General features: G+C 36.9%; 1 protein-coding gene across 4 annotated transcripts in view; it reads left to right on the top strand.

Annotated features, from left to right (window-relative positions):
• Positions 1–19261, top strand: part of PDS5A (PDS5 cohesin associated factor A) — a 147751-nt gene that overhangs the window by 62542 nt on the left and 65948 nt on the right. For all 4 annotated transcript variants that reach the window (XM_047751682.1, XM_047751685.1, XM_047751683.1 and 1 more), the window contains exons 10-16: positions 3997–4091; positions 5108–5253; positions 7958–8109; positions 10224–10337; positions 13676–13757; positions 16887–16935; positions 17432–17571. In XM_047751682.1, the coding sequence (XP_047607638.1) occupies positions 3997–4091; positions 5108–5253; positions 7958–8109; positions 10224–10337; positions 13676–13757; positions 16887–16935; positions 17432–17571 (778 nt within the window). The remainder of the gene's footprint in view (positions 1–3996; positions 4092–5107; positions 5254–7957; positions 8110–10223; positions 10338–13675; positions 13758–16886; positions 16936–17431; positions 17572–19261) is intronic.

The following is a 19261-nucleotide window of genomic DNA, read 5'->3' as shown; positions in this document are numbered from 1 at the left end:
AGGAAAAACTAAAGGCCAGTATCACTGATGAATATAGATTCAAAAATCCTCAACAAAATATTAGCAAACCAAACCCGACAATACATTAAAAGAATCATATACCATGATCAAGTAGGATTTATCCCCAGGGTGCAAGAATGGGTCCAGTATTCTTGAACTGAGTCAGTCAGTGCAGTATATCACATTAACAGATTCAAGAATAAAAACCATATGGCCTTTTCAATACATGCAGAAAAACTTTTGGGCAAAATTCAGCATCTATTTATGATAGAAACTGTGCACAAATTGGGTATAGAGGGAACATATCATAACAAAAGCCATTCATGATAAAGCCACAGCTAACATAATACCCAACGGTGAAAAGCTCAAAGAATTTCCTCTAAGATCAGGAACAAGACAAGAATGCCCACTCTCACCTTTGTTATTCAGCATAGTTCTAGTTATTTGGAAGTTCTAGCCATAGCAGTCAGAGAAGAAAGAGAAATAAAAGGAATCTGGATTGGAAGAAGTAAAACTGTCACTATTTGCCGGCGACATAATACTATATACATAGAAAATCCTAATGATGCCACCAGAAAACTGCCAGAGCTCATCAGTGAATTTGATAAAGTTGTAGGACACAAAAATCTGTACAGAATGTGTGCATGTACTCTTTTGTGAAGTGGTTTAAGGATCCAGCATTATCACTGCAGCAACTTGGGCCGCTGCTGTGGTGTGGGTTTCGTCCCTGGCCCAGGTATGTGCCACGAACATGGCCCCACCCCACCCCAAAAAATGCAGAAATCCATCGTATCTCTATACCCTAGCAGTGAACTCTCAGTAAGAAAACAATCTCATTTATTTATTTATTTTTCTTTTTTAGGGCCCCACCTGCAGCATGTGGACGTTCTTGGGCTAGGGGTTGAATCAGAGCTACAGATTCGGACTCTGCCACTGCAACACCAGATCCAAGCTGCATCTACGACCTATACCACAGCTTATGGCAATGCCAGATCCTTAACCCACTGAGCAAGGCCGGGGACTGAACCCACATCTTCGTGGGTACTAGTCAGGTTCTTAAGCCAACCCACTGAGCCATAACAGTAACTCCAACAATCTCATTTATAATCACATCCTAAAGAATAAAATACCTAGGAGTAAACCTACCTAAGCAGGCAGAAGACCAATACTTGGAAAACTGTAAGACACTGATGAACCAAACTGAAGGTAACACACAGATGGAAAAATATACTGTGTTCGTGGATTGGAAGAATTAATATTGTTAAAATGACCATTTTACCCAAGGCAATCTATAGATTCGGTATAATCCCTATCAAAATGCCAGTGGCCTTTTTCACAGAACTAAAATAGTTCTCAAGTTTGTATAGAAACAACGAAAGACTGTCAAATAACTAAAGTAATACTGAGAAAGAAGAAAGAAGCTGGAGGTATCACAGTTCCAGTTTTCAAATTATGCTACAAAGCTATAGTCATCAAAACAGTATGATAGGGAGTCCTGTGGTGACCTAGTAGTAATGAATTGGGCATTGTCACTGCTGTGGCTTGGGTCACTGCTGTGATTCAGGTTTGATCCCTTGCCCAGTAACTTCTGCATACTGTGTTGTGGCCAGAAATAAAGAGCTCAGAAATGAACCCACACTTACATGGACAATTTTCTTTGACAAAGGAGATGAGATTATAGAGAGGCAGTGACAGCCTCTTCAGTGAATGGTGGTGGAAAAACTGGACAGCCACACACAAAAGAATCAGATTATTCACTCTCTCACACCATGAACAAAAATAAATTCAAAATGAATTAAAGACTTAAATTTAACACCTGAAACCATAAAACCTCTATAAAAAAAAAAAAAAACAGGACATACACAGTTTTAGTAGTATGTTTTTGGATATGTCTCCTCTAGCAGTGATTGCAAAAATAAACAAGTGGGACTACGTCAAACTAAAAAGCTTTTGCACAGCGAAGAAACCATCAACAAAACAAAAAGGCCTACTGACTGGGAGAAGATATTTGCAAATGATATATGTCATCAGGGGTTAGTAAAAAGATATACAAAGAACTCATACATGTTGACATCAAAAAAGCAAACAGCCTAATTTAAAGTTGGGTAGAGGATCTAAATACATATTTTTCCAAAGAAGTTAGGCAAATGGTCAATAGACACCTGAAAAAATGCTCCCCATCACTAATACCATACCAGGGAATTGCATATCAAAAGCACAATATCACCTTACACCTGTCAGAATGGATGTTACCAAAAAGACAACAAATAACAAGTGTTGGAAAGAATATGGAGAGAAGGAAACTTAGGTGCAGTGTTGATGGGGATGTAAATTGGTGTAGCCACTATTCAGAACAGTATGGCAGTTCCTAAAACAGGTAAAAATAGAACTATTAAGAAATCATGTGATCTAGCAATTCTCCTAGGTATTTATCTGAAGAAAACAGAAACACCATTCAGAAAAGATATTGTACTAGCCCAATATTTATTATAGTATTATTTATAGCAGTCAAGATATGGAAGCAACCCTAGTGCCCGATCATAAGATGAATGGATAAAGTAGATGCAGAATATCTATGTATATGTATACAATGGAATATTACTCATCCATAAAGAAGGGTGGAATTTTGCCATTGGGGACAACCTAGATGCTGTTGTGCCAAGTGCAGTGTGTCAGACAGAAAAAGAAATATTGTATGATTTCACTTATATGTGGAATCTGAAAAACAAAGTAGGAGTTCCCGTCGTGGCTCATTGGTTAACCATGAGGTTGCGGGTTCCATCCCTGGCCTTGCTCAGTGGGTTAAGGATCCAGCATTACCGTGAGCTGTGGTGTGGGTCACAGATGTGGCTCAGATCTGGCGTTGCTGTGGCTCTGGCATAGGCTGGCAGCTACAGCTCTTATTAGACCCCTAGCCTAGGAATCTCCATATGCTGCGGGAGCAGCCTAGAAAAGGCAAAAAGACAAAATAAAAAAATAAATGACAAAACATAACAAAACAGATGCAGAGTTAAAAATAAGGAGAACAAACAGGTAATTTCTTGGTGGGGGGAGAAATGGGTACAAGGGAGATTAAGAGGTAAAAAAAATAATAAAATCATATTATTTATAATTCATGAATATGCTTTTAAATTGCCCAATAAAAGATTTGAGAATTGGTCAGCCTAGCCTTACTATATATAGTTTTGAGTCTACATACTGAATTTCATATTTATTAAACTATTATAATATACTGCCGTTACGTGTTGGTCCCAGCCATATGAAATGTTTTTGCTGTGAGGCAATATGGCACATGTATTTCATGTACTCATCTTTGAACTTCTGCCTCTTATATATTATTTGCTTTTTACCTCACATCCCTCTAGTATTTTCCTCCTATTAACTATTTTTCTAGTAGATTTTGTGGATTTTGAATATGTATTTTTTGTATTTTAGCCTAAATCTTAAGCTCCAATTTTTGGTTCTTCAAAGTAGGTAGTTTTGGTTGGGGAATGTGTTTATACTGGGTTTTGTTTTAGCATGGTGAAAAAATTCTATTTTAAAAACCATTTTTAAGTTCCCATTGTGGCACAGCAGAAATGAATCCAGCTAGTATCCATGAGGATGCAGGTTCGATCCCTGGCCTAACTCAGTGGGTTGGGGATCCGGCATTGCAGAGAGCTTTGGTGTGGTTTGCAGATGCAGCTCGGATCCCACATTGCTGTGGCTATGGTATAGGCTGGCAGCTGCAGGTCTGTTTCAGCCCCTAGCCTGGTAACTTCCATATGCCATGGGTATGGCCCTAGAAAGTAAAAAAAATATATATATGGGTTTTTTTGTGAAATTATATATCTTTTTACTTTATAGTCTTCCTTCAGAATATGTTAACTGTCATTATCATAACACATTTTCTAATCAGTGACTGTTGCTTATAGTCATTTATGTAGTGTTAGATATACATCATTTGAAAATAGTTGTTGTCTTACAACTAATATTTAGCAATCTTTTCCTGTGTAGATTTAATGATATTCACGTTCCTGTGAGATTAGAAAGTGTGAAATTTGCCAGCCATTGTTTAATGAATCATCCAGATTTAGCAAAGGATCTCACAGGTAAGCTAACTGGTTTATTGAAATATGAGAGTAATCACACAAATACGTTTTAGATGTGGCCTTTGACTTTGGCTTGTGAATAGGTTTAACTCTGGCACTATTTCAGGTCTCTTATCAGTCCGGGGCTAGTAAGTGATTTCATGTTTATACAATAAAATTACATTTGAAATCTTCATATTGTAATCCTTTAGGATTTTTTGGAAATCATAGTTTGAGAAAGTAAAGTCTTTAAGACTTTAGATTTGGGCACAGATCATTATATCTATGTGATAATTAAATGTAGTAACATCTAGTAGTAAGAGGGAAAATGATTATTTTCTGAACTAGACTAGAATTTCTCATTGTTCACTTGAACATGGAGCATTTGAACTTACTTATTTGGTAGTAACAAATAAATAGCTGCTCTCAAAAATGCTGTTCGGTGGAGTTTTCTTGTGGCACAGTGGGTTAAGGATCCCACATTGTCACTGCAGTGGCTTGGGCTACTTCTGTGGTACAGGTTTGATCCCTGGCCTGGGAACTTCCATATTTTGTGGATGCTGCCAGAAAAAAAAATGCTACTTAGCAAAAAGAGGAAATAACTTTTTTGTTTGTATTATAATTATTTAGGAATATTTTTTACAGATATAGAATGTTATTATTTTATAGTGTACAATATATAGCTATATACCTATAAGCATTTTTACTGTTTTTTCTTTTAAGTCTTTTAATTATATTGTTAAATTCTAAACTGTATAAATCAGATACTGTGCTATAATTTGACTTTCTGGAATAGTTAATGAAAAATATAGTATTTTATCAAGATGTAACTTTGCAGTAATAAATAGTGTGTTATATAATTTGTTATTGTATAGAATATTACCACCTCAAAAATAAAATATTTTTAATTTATGCCACATTTTACAGTCATTGTTTTAGTACAGTCATAAGCTTAAAAGCATTAGGTGCCTTTTGGTCATTGTAAAGATAAATGAATATTATAGCTAACATTTACCTTAATTTTTTTCTCCTTTCAGAATATTTGAAAGTTAGATCACATGATCCAGAAGAAGCTATTCGTCATGATGTCATTGTTACTATAATAACAGCTGCCAAAAGAGATCTTGCCTTAGTAAATGATCAGCTACTTGGCTTTGTAAGGGAAAGAACACTGGACAAACGGGTAAAATCTGAAGAATTTTATTCTTTTGTAATTTACTGTGTTTACATTGTTAGCAAAATACAATAGAAATTATTTTCTATTATTTAAAGTTTTTCTTTGTGAAAGTTAAATTAATATATTACCAAATAAAGAGCTAATTATTTGTATGTTTCCTGTGTATCTTTTAATTATCTTTACAAATGAATACATTGGATTCTGTAGCTTTTCAAATCTTAGGTATGGATTTGTCTTTTAGCGTACCTTTACGAAAAGAACAGCTGAATTAAAGTTTTATTTTACCTTTTCACTTCATGATGAATTTCAAAGGAATAATGATTGATCACCTGCATTTATTTCTTATATGGTTAGCATTTTCAAAAGTAACTGTCATATAACTTAGCTGGATTCATTGAACTAAAAAAATACACTCCTATGAAAGTTGTGTTTCTCTACTGTTGTGCTAAACTAAGGGTAGAAATGATGTTTATTTATCATTGTTTTTGTGTGATTTCCTCCATACGGATGTAGTTAAAAATGTGGATTGATAAAAGTAATACTAAGAACAGTAATAGCAGTTAATAAAGTTGCCTTTGCATTTTGCTATTTTATCTAAGGCGTACTTGAAAATCTGCTACCCTCCTGAAACCATGTAATTTAGCTATAATATCAGGGTAGAAAAGCAGCATCTCTCGGCTGTGAAATATAGCAATATGCATTCTTTTTCTTTAAGTTTTTTATTAAAATACAGTTGATTTGCAGTGTTGTCCAATTTCTGCTCTACAGCAAAAGCAGGATATATTTTTTAAGCTCTTTTGAAATAGTTGTAGGAGGCATATAAATAAAGTGGACACCACTCAACTTGTTCAACTATGTCAATAATTATAATTCTGAAGCGTTTTTTTCCCCTTGGCTTTAATTTAAATGAAATGACAATCCCTACTGGTTCTTTGTTAACTAACCCCATCCCCCAATTTCAGGTATTGCCATTTGTATTATTTCCTCCTTTTAGAAATATTTCACTCCTACTTCTGTCAGTGATTGTCTATAGTTTCAGGAAGAGTTTAATAAATGATTCTTGCTGAGACTATATGATATGGTCTAATAATCACCTACTGAACGTTTTTGGGAACTGGATTTTGGTATAATGACCAAAAAATTATTCGTAATTTTGAATTAAATGACCTTGAGTATAGCCTTTCTGAATTTTTTTTCTATAAAATGTGGGAAAAGGACTTAAATCTTTAGTTTTGCTGCTTACAGTCTTTGGTTTCATGTTAGACATGTCAAAAGGCATCTGTTATGTATTACATGGGAACAGTTTCATACCATCTACTAAATAGCCTAAAAAAGAAAATTATACCCCCAGATTTATTTTCTTTTGAAAATTCTACCCCAAAATGTATAAGAAAGTTTTAATTTAGGAGTTCCCGTCATGGCACAGTGGTTAATGAATCTGACTAGGAACCATGAGGTTGCAGGTTCGATCTCTGCCCTTGCTCAGTGGGTCAGGATCCGGCATTGCCGTGAGCTGTGGTGTAGGTTGCAGACTTGGCTCCCATCCCGTGTTGCTGTGGCTCTGGTGTAGGCTGGCGGCTGCAGCTCCAATTGGACCCCTAGCCTGGGAATCTCCATGTGCCGCCAGAGCGGCCCTAGAAAAGGCAAAAAGACAAAAAAAAAACTTTTTTTAATTTAAAAAAAGAAAGTATTAATTTAAATCAAATATAGGTATACTCTGATTTGTTATTAAGACCAATATCCTTTTTGATGATTATTATATTGTACTATTATGGTTCTAACTCTAGATTTTTATAGTCTCCTTTTTTGTCCACCCTCCTTTTATCACCTTTCTTTCCTCCTAGTAAACCATTTCAGTCTCTTTAAGTGCCAAAAAATCTTTCACAGACTAGGCTGTGACTAGGTAAATTATATGCCCTTTTAGTCTACAAAGTAAAGAAGTTCACAGTAAGATGATCACTAAGGTACTCTGCAACTTTGTAATTCCAAGATCTTTTTTCTTTTTTTTTCTTTTTAGGGCCACACCCACAGCATATAGAGGTTCCCAGGCTAGGGGTGGAATTAGCTGCAGTTGCCGGCCTATACCACAGCCACAGCAACATCAGATCCAAGCCTCGTCTGCGACCTTCGTGACAGCTCACGGCAATGCTAGATCTTTAACCTACTGAGCGAGGCCAGTGATCAAACCCGCGTCCTCATGGATACTAGTCGGGTTCGTTTCTACTGAGCCACAAGGGGAACTCCTGTAATTCTAAGATCTTGATACTGAAGTTTAGTCTTATTCTGCCTAAATATCAAAAGATATATACTAGGATAAAACATGTCAGATGACTAGGGCTTTCGTTTGCAGAGAGAATTATACACTTTCCCTTTTACCTTTTAATCACTTCTAAATCTTGGCCAAAATTTTTTTAGATAGAATCCAATGCAATCTTAATAAGATTTATTATTGCTTGTCTTGGAGGGAAATAAAAAATTGGTAGATGATTTAGCAGTATTTGCATTGGATAATTTTGGAAAGCAGTCTGATATCGAAATAGGAACTTACTCAAAATTAAGTCATTTATTTGCCTCTTATGAAAATAAATATTGTGCCAATTTATGTGCATGTAGATCTGTGCAACCTAGTAAAGAAATGGCAGTTTTTGCAGATTAGTGTACTATATAAAGTTTGGTATCTATCTCATCCAATAAACTTTATACTTTCTAGTGGCGAGTAAGAAAAGAAGCTATGATGGGTCTGGCTCAGCTTTATAAGAAATACTGTCTTCATGGTGAAGCAGGAAAGGAAGCTGCAGAAAAAGTCAGCTGGATAAAAGACAAACTTTTGCATATATATTATCAGAATAGCATCGATGACAAGTGAGTCTAATATATTGGTAAAGTGGTTGACTATAAAAGCACTTTTAATTTTTCAATGTATTTCTCTTTTTTCATAAAAATTAGTTTCTAGGTTTATAAATCACTTTTTCCATGTTTAGGCATACCATGTTTAAATAAGACTCTAGCCAGATTGTAACTTAGCGTAATAGTGAAATAGGCATAAGATCTTGGACTCAGACCAGAGACCAGATGTTCTTTCTGCCTTTCTTGCACAAATAACTTAACTTCTGTGCACTTGATTTTATCTATAAAGCAATCGTATTAGGAAGTTTCCCTGTGACAGAGCAAGTTAAGGATCCAGCATGGCTACCAGCTGTGGCACAGGTCGCAGCTGCAGTATGGGTTCAGTCCTTGGCCCAGGAACTTCTACATGCTATGGGTGCAGCCAACAAAAGAGTAACAATAAAGCTTTCCTTACAAGATTGTGATGTGAATTTTCTTTTTTTTTCCCTCTTTTTAGGGCTGCACTGGCGGCATATGGAGAGTCTCAGGCTAGGAGTCCAGTCTGAGCCACAGCTCCTGGCCTTTGCCACGGCCACAGCAACATCAGATCCGAGCTGCATCTGTGACCTACACCACAGTTCATGGCAATGCTGGATTCTTAACCCACTAAACAAGGCCAGGGATCAAACCCACAACCTCATGGTTACTAGTCAGATTCGTTTCCTCTGCCATGAAGGGAACTCCTATGACGTGAATTTAAAAAAATAATAAAATAATAAATGTAAAGCACCCATAGCCAGGCAATATGGTGTGTGGCCAAAACAAATAACTGCCAGTTACTTTTCCGTTTTACAACACTCTAGGTACCAATAGAATGTATTTTTTTAATTGAGGTATAATGGACATCATAGCATTGTATTTCAAGTGTACAACATAAAGATTCTGTATTTATGTCTTTTGCCACATGATCACCACAGTAAGTCCAACATCCATCCCTGTACAGTTACAAGATTCTTTTCTTGAGATGAGAACTTAACGTTGTTTTCATTTCCTGAATGTTACTTATAAGTCTGTATTGGATTATAGTAATGATTTTGGTTTTTGCAGAATTGTTTGCAATGTTTTATTGTTAGACTGACACCATTGGATATATATTTCATTAACTAATGAAGAGCCTTTGTATTTTCTTATTCCAGTAATGTTGAATAATCAATATAAGCTTAGTAAGAAGTATATTCCAATGTTGGTAAGGAGTTTTCCTATCTAAAAAAACAAGGAAACCAGTGTACATAGGAAAAGATAAATTTTCAGGAAGGTGAAGGAAGATCCCCCTGATTTTACTACGTGACAACATGGCAATGAGCCAAAATTAATATTTTGTTTTGTTTTGTTTTGAAAATAGCTATTCTTTGTTTTTGTTTTGGCCACACACGTGGCATGTGGAAGTAATCCAAGTGACAATGCTGCAGTAATTATGCCTTATCCTTAACCAGTGGAGCAAAAGGAGAATTCCGAGAATAGTTTGGGGTTTTTGGGGGGTTTTTTTTGTTGTTGTTTAAAGGGCCACACCCATAGCTTCTGGAAGTTCCCAGGCTAGGGCTCAAATTGGAGCTACAGCTACCAGCCTTCACCACAGCCACAGAAACTTGGGATCCGAGCCGTGTCTGTGACCTACACCGCATCTCACAGCAGCATCAGATCCCCAACCCACTGAATGAGGCCAGGGATGGAATCCACATCCTCATGGATACTAATTGGATTTGTTTCCCCTGCACCACAGTGGAACTTCCAAGAATAGCTAATCTTGAAATCATAGCTTTGGGTATGTGTTAAGTATTTTACTGTAGCTCCAGAGTGATGAAGAACAAACAGCTTAACACCTTGTGTTTAGGAATAAAATATAAGCCTTCTAGAACAAATGTTTCATATTGACAAAACATAAAACCACAATTAGCAACTGGAGCTCTAAATTTAAAACTTTCTTGCAAGGGAAAGCATTGATGACATTCTGGTCCTTTCCATTGTATTTTCATGCATAGGTATTAACATTTCTATGGTATCTTTGCAGGAGTCAGTTAAAATGTAAATAGATACTGCTTCTATAAGACAGAATGATTTTGTTACTTGGGATTTTTTTGTTTGCTTCATAGACTGTTGGTAGAGAAAATTTTTGCTCAGTATCTTGTTCCCCACAACCTGGAAACAGAAGAAAGGATGAAATGCTTGTATTATTTATATGCTAGTTTGGATCCAAATGCTGTCAAGTAAGTTACTTTTTATACAATTGTTTGGAATATTTCTTGAAGATTTTATAAAATTACATCATCTTATCTAATTAATTGTTATCGATGGGATTGTTGCTGCTTCTAGTTCAATCAAGAACCTCAAATAAATATTTACAGAGAAAAATTTTATGATAGTTAAAAGCAAAAATATTCCCATATGCATAGGCATATTTGGCAACTGAGCCAGCAATCTCTGTGTCAGAATTATTTTTTGTCTACCTATTGACTGGGTCTAAATCATACTATTGGAGCTTCACCATACTAAGCCTAAGAATTGAGAACTTGTTCTTTGTCAGAAGAGCATGTCCAAATCACCCTATGTAGAATAACCATATGATTGATTGTCCAAACTGAGATTTTTTTTTTGTCTTTTTTGTCTTTTTGCCTTTTCTAGAGCCACTCTTGCGGCATATGGAGCTTCCCAGGCTAGGGGTCCAATTGGAGCTGCAGCCGCCAGCCTACGCCAGAGCCACGGCAACGCAGGATCCGAGCCACGTCTGCAACCTACACCACAGCTCACGGCAACGCTGGATCATTAACCCACTGAGCAAGGCCAGGGATCGAACCTGCAACCTCATGGTTCCTAGTCAGATTCGTTAACCACTGTGCCACGACGGGAACTCCCAAACTGAGGTATTTTTGAGATTGAAAGGTACTATTAATAATTTTGTTCAGACAACTGGCATAACTTTAATTTTCCCAGGCCACTTAGAATGTATGGACATTCTATATTAATAAAGCTTTAAAAAAGTAAATGACTCCTGTCATTGAGAATTCTGATTCTTCTGAATAAGAACCTCAGTTATTAAATATACGTATATTTTGCCTTTAATTGTCATACAATTTCAAATTTACAGAAAAGTTACAAGAATAATACAAAGCTTTGTGATGTCCTTTATGTCCAGATTAATAATTTTTGACCATTTGCTTTATCAGTTTACATTTGTACATATTTTATATACATATTTTCTTCTGAACCATTTGTTTAACATTTTTTGAAAATACAGTTTTTACAATGTTGTGCCAACTTTTGCTGTACAGCAAAGTGACCCAGTCATACATATATACACATTCCTTTTCTTATATTATCTTCCATCATGTTCTATCCCAAGAGACTGGACATAGTTCCTTGTGCTGTACAATAGGACCTCATTGCTTATCCATTCTGAATGTAATAGTTTACATCTGTTAACCCCAAACTACCAGTCCATAGCACCCTCTCCCGCCTCCCCCTTGGCAACCACAAATCTGTTCTCTCTGTCTGTGCATCTCTTTCTCTTTTGAGATAGGTCCATTTGTGCCATATTTTAGATTCCACATATAAGTGATAGCGTATGGTATTTGTCTTTCTGACTGACTTCACTTAGTATGATAATATCTGGTTGCATCCATGTTGCTGCAAATGGCATTATTTCATTCTTTTTAATGGCTGAGTAGTATTCCATTGTATTTATGTACCTTATCTTCTTAATCTGTTCATCTGTTGATGGATATTTATGTTGTTTCCATGTCTTGGCTATTGTGAATAGTGATGCAGTAAATATAGGGGTGCATGTATCTTTTTTAATTATAGTTTTGTTCAGATATATGCACAGGAGTGGGATCACTGGGTCATATGATAGTTCTATATTTAGTTTTCTGGGGAACTTCCATACTGTTTTTCATAGTGGCTGTACCAGTTTACATTCTCACCAACTGTGTGTGTACAAGGGTTCCCTTTTTTCCATACCCTCTCTTAACATTTATTTGTAGACTTATTAATGACAGCCATCCTGACCGGTGTAAAGTGGCACCTCATTGTAGTTTTGATTTGCATTTCTGTAATAATTAGTGATGTTGAGCATTTTTTCATGTGCCTGTTGGCCGTCTGTATGTCTTCTTTGGAGAAATGTCTATTTACGCTTTCTGCCCCTTTGTTGATTGGGTTATTTTTTAGTTGTTGTTGTTGCTCAGTTGTGTGAGTTATTTGTATATTTTGGAGATGAAACCCTTGTTGGTTTATGGTTTATGTTGCCACTTGCACATATTTTAGGTACATATTTTCTTAAAACATAAACATTAGCTGTTTGTTTATGGTTCCTTTGCTCTTCTGAACCATTTGAGAGTAATTTGCAGACATTGGATTCTTTTACTTCTAATACCTAGTTTATATTCCCCCAGAACAAGGATATTTTCTTATGTAAATAGAATACCTTTATATCAAAATCAAGAGACAGAACATTGATACAGTATTGTCTAACCCATAGTACATCCACGTTTCCTCAATTGTTCAAATAATGTTCTTTATGAATAATTTTTCCCTTTCTAGGCTTACCCATTACATGGTTTGTCATGTCTGTGGTTTCTTTTAACTTGGAACCATTGTTCAGTCTTTCTTTGCCTTTTATGGCTTGACATTTTTCAGAAGATTATTACATAGGTTAATTATTTTGTAGACTGTTCTCTCAGTTTAGGTTCATCCAGTGTTTCCTCATTATTATATTGAGATTACGCATTTGCAGCAAAAAGTCCACGGAGTAACCTATCCTTGGTACATCATATTAGCAGGTATTAGCCATCATTTTTAAAAAGATTTGCAAGTGGTTCATAATGTTCACTGTTTGTAGTAAACTCCTGGCCTAAGGTCTTAGTCTCTGTTTATATTTCAAAATATTTGGCAAGGAGTACTCAGAGATAGATTAATTACCCAAAGGTCCTCTGGGAACCTGAAATTACAGAGTGGGTTTGTGAGAGAAAAAAATCTGTTTTCATGGAGAGAAAAGCATCTAGAATAAATAAGCTTAATTTAAATTTGGCATCCTGATTCCATATCTTTTTGAAGAAATTCATTTTTTGAAATCAAATACACTGTTTCAAGCATACCCCTTTAACCTGGCAAAAAAGGCCTTCATGATCTGATCCTTTTCTATAGAGTGTGCCAGTTTCCTTTTGCTCCCAACTCATACTCTGCCCCAAGCCCATAATTTTTTTTTTAACTTTCCTGTGCATGCCATGCACTTTGATGACATTTTATCTTTCTTTGTAGCAGAACATTCTGGCTACCTCTGCTTAAAATGTCTTAATTTATACAGTTTACCTGCAAGATCCTATTCATCCTTCTAAACTTCTCAAATATTTTCTCATAAGAAGGCTTGTATTTATTGTTTTAAACTAAACTATCCTAATCCTAATGAATAAATTTTCTGGTGCTTAAAATTTTAGGTAGATGTAGAAGAATGGTGTCTGAACAATTCAGTAAGAAACATAGTAAGGTTGACTAGTTACCAGTGTTGTTCTTCTATATATATATTTTTTCATATTCCAAACTTTATTTACAGAGCTCTCAATGAAATGTGGAAGTGTCAGAACATGCTTAGAAGTCATGTACGAGAACTGTTGGATTTGCACAAGCAACCTACAGTAGGTTCATGATTTGTTTAAATTCAGTTTGTTGTAGTCGTTAATATTTCTGTAGTTATGTATAATGAAGTAAGCAAAAAGTATCTCAAGGGTTTTGTTTGTTTGTTTGTTTCTTGCCATTTAGAGCCACCCCCTCGGCATATGGAGATTCCCAGGCCAGGAGTCCAATCAGAGCTACAGCTGCCAGCCAACACCACAGCCACAGCAACACCAGATCCCAGCTGTGTCTGTGACCTACACCACAGCTCATGGCAATACCAGATCCTTCACCCACTGAGCGAGGCCGGGGATTGAACCGGCCACCTCATGGTTCCTAGTGCGATTAGTTTCCGCTGCACCATGACAGGAACTCCTGCTTTCTTTTCTTTTCTTTTTTTTTTTTTTTTTTTTTTGTCTTTTTGGTATTTCTTTGGGCTGCTCCCGTGGCATATGGAGGTTCCCAGGCTAGGGGTCAAATCGGAGCTGTAGCCGCTGGCCTACGCCAGAGCCACAGCAACGCAGGATCCGAGCCGAGTCTGCAACCTACACCACAGCTCACGGCAATGCCGGATCGTTAACCCACTGAGCAAGGGCGGGGACCGAACCCGCAATCTCATGATTCCTAGTCGGATTCGTTAACCACTGCGCCATGACGGGAACTCCCTGTTTTATTTTCTATATGTCAGTTAAACTTAATTTCTGTAGTTATCCAAGCTAACTTTATTTTTCACATGAATATAACAAAATCTTAATTTCCAGCATGAGCAAACAATTGGTATTTTCCAGTTTTTCAAGTATTTTAGACTAAGAATTTATACATAGTTTATCCATTGTAAAATTTAAACCTCGGAGTTCCCGTCGTGGCGCAGTGGTTAACGAATCCGACTAGGAACCATGAGGTTTCGGGTTCGGTCCCTGCCCTTGCTCAGTGGGTTAACGATCCGGTGTTGCCGTGAGCTGTGGTGTAGGTTGCAGACGCGGCTCGGATCCAGCGTTGCTGTGGCTCTGGCTTAGGCTGGTGGCTACAGCTCCGATTCAACCCCTAGCCTGGGAACCTCCATATGCCATGGGAGCGGCCCAAGAAACAGCAGCAACAACAACAACAAAAAAGACAAAAGACCAAAATAAATAAATAAATAAATAAATAAAAATAAAAAATAAAAATAAATAAAATTTAAACCTCAAGGTAAAATTATATTAAAGGTCATAAATTTTTTGTTGCGTGATTTTTGGTCCTTCTGTGTAGACTCTGTATCAAATAAGGTATCAATCCTTTGAATGTGCCAAAGTCAAATTAACAAAGAAATTCTGCCTGACATTTTCTAGAAGGTAGGGGAAAGAAACTTGAATACTCTTAATATACTTTTTTTTTTTATGGTCTCTTTATATATAGATAAAATGGTGTCTCTTTTTTTTCATGGTCTCTTTATAGATATATATAGTCTCAGTATATAAAAATCAGTATATTTATATTTTTATTTTTTTTCCATTATAGCTGGTTTATAGTGTTCTGTCAATTTTTTACTGTACAGCATGGTGACCCAGTTATACATACATATATACATTCTTTTTTCTCATGTAATTATGCTCCATCATAAGTGACCAGACGTAGCAGGATCTCATTGCTAATTCATTCCAAAGGCAATAGTTTGCATCTATTAACCCCAAGCACCCCCATCCATCCCATTCCCTCCCCCTCCCCCTTGGCAACCACAAGTCTATTCTTAATATACTTCTAAATGTATTGCTAGAATAGGTATTCTTAGTTGGAGAGCCATACACAGAGACTCATCAGTGGCCCACAAATGCTAAAGCATGGGTTGTCAGGGAGTTCCTACTCTGGCTCAGTGACTTAATGATCCAGCTTGTTTGAGTGGAAGTGCTGGTTCAATGCCCCACCTGGCCCAGTGGTTCAAGGATCTGGCATTGATGCACCTGAGCTATAGGTCACAGCTCCAGCTCAGATTCGATCCCTGGCCCAGGAACTTCCATTTGCTGTGAGTGCAGCTGAAAAAGAAAAATAAATAAATAAATAATAAACTGCCTTATTTAACAAATCAGGGAGGGTGTCAAACTTTAAATATTTGGCCATGCCTGCAGTATGGGGAAGTTCCTAAGCCAAAGATAGAACCCATGCCACAGCAGTGACAATACCAGATCTTTCACCTGCTGAGCCACTGGGCAACTCCAAATTATTTTTTGGTAAATGACTTGATAGTAAAAATTTAGGCTTTCCCACTTCACAGTCTCTGGTGTACTGCTGAATTCTGCATTTGTGGTCTAGAAACAGTCCTAAGATGGTACATAAATAAATGGGCGTGACTGGGATCCAGTAAAACTTTAGCAAAAGCAGGTGGTGCATGGGACCATAGTTTACCCATTTCTGATCCAAATTACTCAAATTTCATACAAATTTAATAATAAGGTAATACACTTTTCTAATAGAGGGAAGGGAAGTGATATTTTAAGCAGTGGGCCACGAAATAGCTAATAGGACTCTATTCAGAAAGAAAATTTTTCTACTCTCCACATTTTTGGTTAATTTTCTTTGGTGTACAGTTTCACAGTAATTTTGATATGGTAATTGTTTTCATTATCTCCTGTTCAATCATCTGGCAAGATAATTTCTCCATGAAAGTTGCATATGCTTTGGAAAATTTTAAAATACCTTCCTGCTGACACCTCCTTTCCTTCTATTTGTGCTAACTTAATTATTTTTGCTACTCCATAGTTCTTTATAAATATAGGGTGTCCATATGGTAAGCCATTTTCTAGTGGGTAGATTACGACGGATTTTTTTTTTTTTTTTGTCTTTTTAGGGCCGCACCTATAGCATATGGAGGTTCCACCAGGCTAGGGGTTGAGTCAGAGCTGTAACTGTTGGCCTACACCACAGCCACAGCAACACAGAATCTGAGCCGTGTCTGCGACCTGCACTACAGCTCACAGCAGCACCAGATCCTTAACCCACTGAGCAAGGTCAGGGATCAAACATGCGTCCTCATGGATGCTAGTCAGATTCATTTCCACTGAGCCCCAATAGGAACCCCTGGATTTTTTTTTTAACTTTAAAGAATTTACAATACCGAGTATAGGTCTCTTTAGAGAAACTTATTAGAATGTATGACTTGTTTTTGTTTTAAATTTCAGTCAGAGGCTAACTGTTCTGCCATGTTTGGAAAACTGATGACCATAGCAAGTAAGTATGTTTATTCCCTCCATTATAGTAAAAATCAAATAATTTATCAAAAGGGACTATCAATTTAATACTAAGAAAAAAATAATCCTCTTCTTAATAATTTTACTTCTAAGAACTGGATAGGCTGATTGTCTTTTTTTTTTTTTTTTGCTTTTTAGGGCCATGCCCATGGCATATGGAAGTTCCCAGGCTAGAGGTCCAATCGGAGCAACAACTGCTGGCTTACATCACAGCCACAGCAGCGTGGGATCTGAGCTGCTTCTGCGACCTACACCACAACTCATGGCAATGCCAGATCCTTAACCCACTGATTGAGGCAAGGGATCCAACCCGAGTCCTCTTGGATGCTAGTTGGGTTTGTTAATTGCTGAGCCATGACGGGAACTCCAGGCTGATTGTCCCTTTGATGGCTCAGCACTGTTTTTTAAGACATCTTGCTTTTAGTTTAATACAGTAGTTTTTCTTTTCTAATGTTGATTCTCTTTTAATTTTATAGAGAATTTGCCTGATCCTGGGAAAGCACAAGATTTTGTGAAAAAATTTAACCAGGTTCTCGGTGATGATGAGAAACTGCGGTCTCAGTTGGAGTTGTTAATCAGCCCAACCTGTTCATGCAAACAGGCAGATGTTTGTGTGGTTAGTAAATTATACTTTTATATTTGTTCTCCTAGCTTTGCATATAAAAACCTGTATCTCATTAATGCCCACTTCACATAGATTATTTTATTGGTGTGAGTTTGACAGTATTGTGAGCTCTGAATTACCGAAGAGTATATCTGTGGTCAACTTGGTTCTCTTTACTTGCCACTCATCAGCCCAATTCCAAGGAAAACACTAGAGCCAGGGAGATTGGCCCTAGGAATTGAGCAAGATAAAGTGTTTTGTATTTAGCGAATGTATTTGTATTTAATGAATGTTTACATTCATTAGGTAAATAAGAATTTACTAAATGTGTATGTGTATGTATATGGATTTTCTTCTCCCATGTATTAGCCAAGGAAAAGTCCTTCTTGGTAAATCAGTAATAGTTACATTGCCATTTACACATTTATGGATTAAGGTAATTCCTATTTAGGCTTTTGTCTTCATTCTGTCTTTAGACTATTTTAAAGAAAACCAGTTGTTGATAATATCAAGAGGGAAAACTTTTCATTTAACATGAGACAGTTTCTGTTCATCTACACCATTCACTACCAGTATGACCTTTAGTAAGTTCGTCAGTATTTTTGAAGCTCATTTTTTTCATATATAAATATTTACAACCTCACAGGTTTATTAAGAGGTATATATATATATCAGAGTTCCTGTTGTGGTTCAGCAGTCATGAACCTGACTAGTATCAGGACACAAGTTTGATCCACAGTGTAGACAGCAGACTCCAATTTGCCAACTTCCATATGCCACAGGTGTGGCCCTAAAAAGACAAAAGAGAGGTATATATCATTCATATATGTGTGTGTGTGTGTGTGTGTGTGTGTGTGTGTGTGTATCCTAACACATGGCCCTGCACTGCCGTTTAGGATTTAAATAAATTGTGTTTCTATAGTATTATACATATGTAGCAGGCACTGTGCTTGGGACCAGACCTACAGAGATGATTGAGAAAGAAAATCAGTTATTTATGTTTAACTTTGTTCTAGGAAGAATTAAAGTAGAATGTTATTTTTATTTTTTTGCTTTTTAGGGCCACACCCACAGCATACAGAAGTTCCCAGGCCAGGGGTATGGAGCTGCAGCATTTGGCCTATGCCACAGCACAGCAGCTCAGAATCTGAGCTGAGTCTGTGACCTACATCACAGCTCACAACAACGCCAGATCCCCAGCCCACTGAGTGAAGCCAGTGATTGAACCTGCATTCTCATGGATATTAGTCAGATTTGTTTCCTCTGCACCACAGTAGAAACTCCAAAATTATTATTGAAATATGTGATAAGGGTTAAGGACTATAATAGATGAATGTACAAAGTCATCTGGGAGCATGGAGTAGGGTTTTTTTTTTTCCCCCCAGTCTAGTAGGGTTAATAGAGGGTCCCAAGCAGGTCTAAAAAAGGTAGTAATTAGAAAGAGGTAGGAGGAAACCATTTTAGGTTTCTTCCATAGGGCTTAGGGACATAGATATGCAAGTGCCTAGAATACCTCAGTCTTTGCACTTCTTTTTTTTTTTTTTTTTGTCTTTTTGCTATTTCTTTGGGCCGCTCCCACGGTATATGGAGGTTCCCAGACCAGTGGTCGAATCGGAGCTGTAGCCACCGGTCTACATCAGAGCCACAGCAACTCGGGATCCGAGCCGAGTCTGCAACCTACACTGCAGCTCACGGCAACGCC

The sequence above is a fragment of the Phacochoerus africanus genome, chromosome 10, assembly GCF_016906955.1.
Source record: "Phacochoerus africanus isolate WHEZ1 chromosome 10, ROS_Pafr_v1, whole genome shotgun sequence".
In the NCBI taxonomy this organism is placed as follows: Eukaryota; Metazoa; Chordata; class Mammalia; order Artiodactyla; family Suidae; genus Phacochoerus; species Phacochoerus africanus.
Note: the sequence above shows the minus strand (reverse complement) of the source record. Positions and strands in the feature narration are given on the sequence as shown.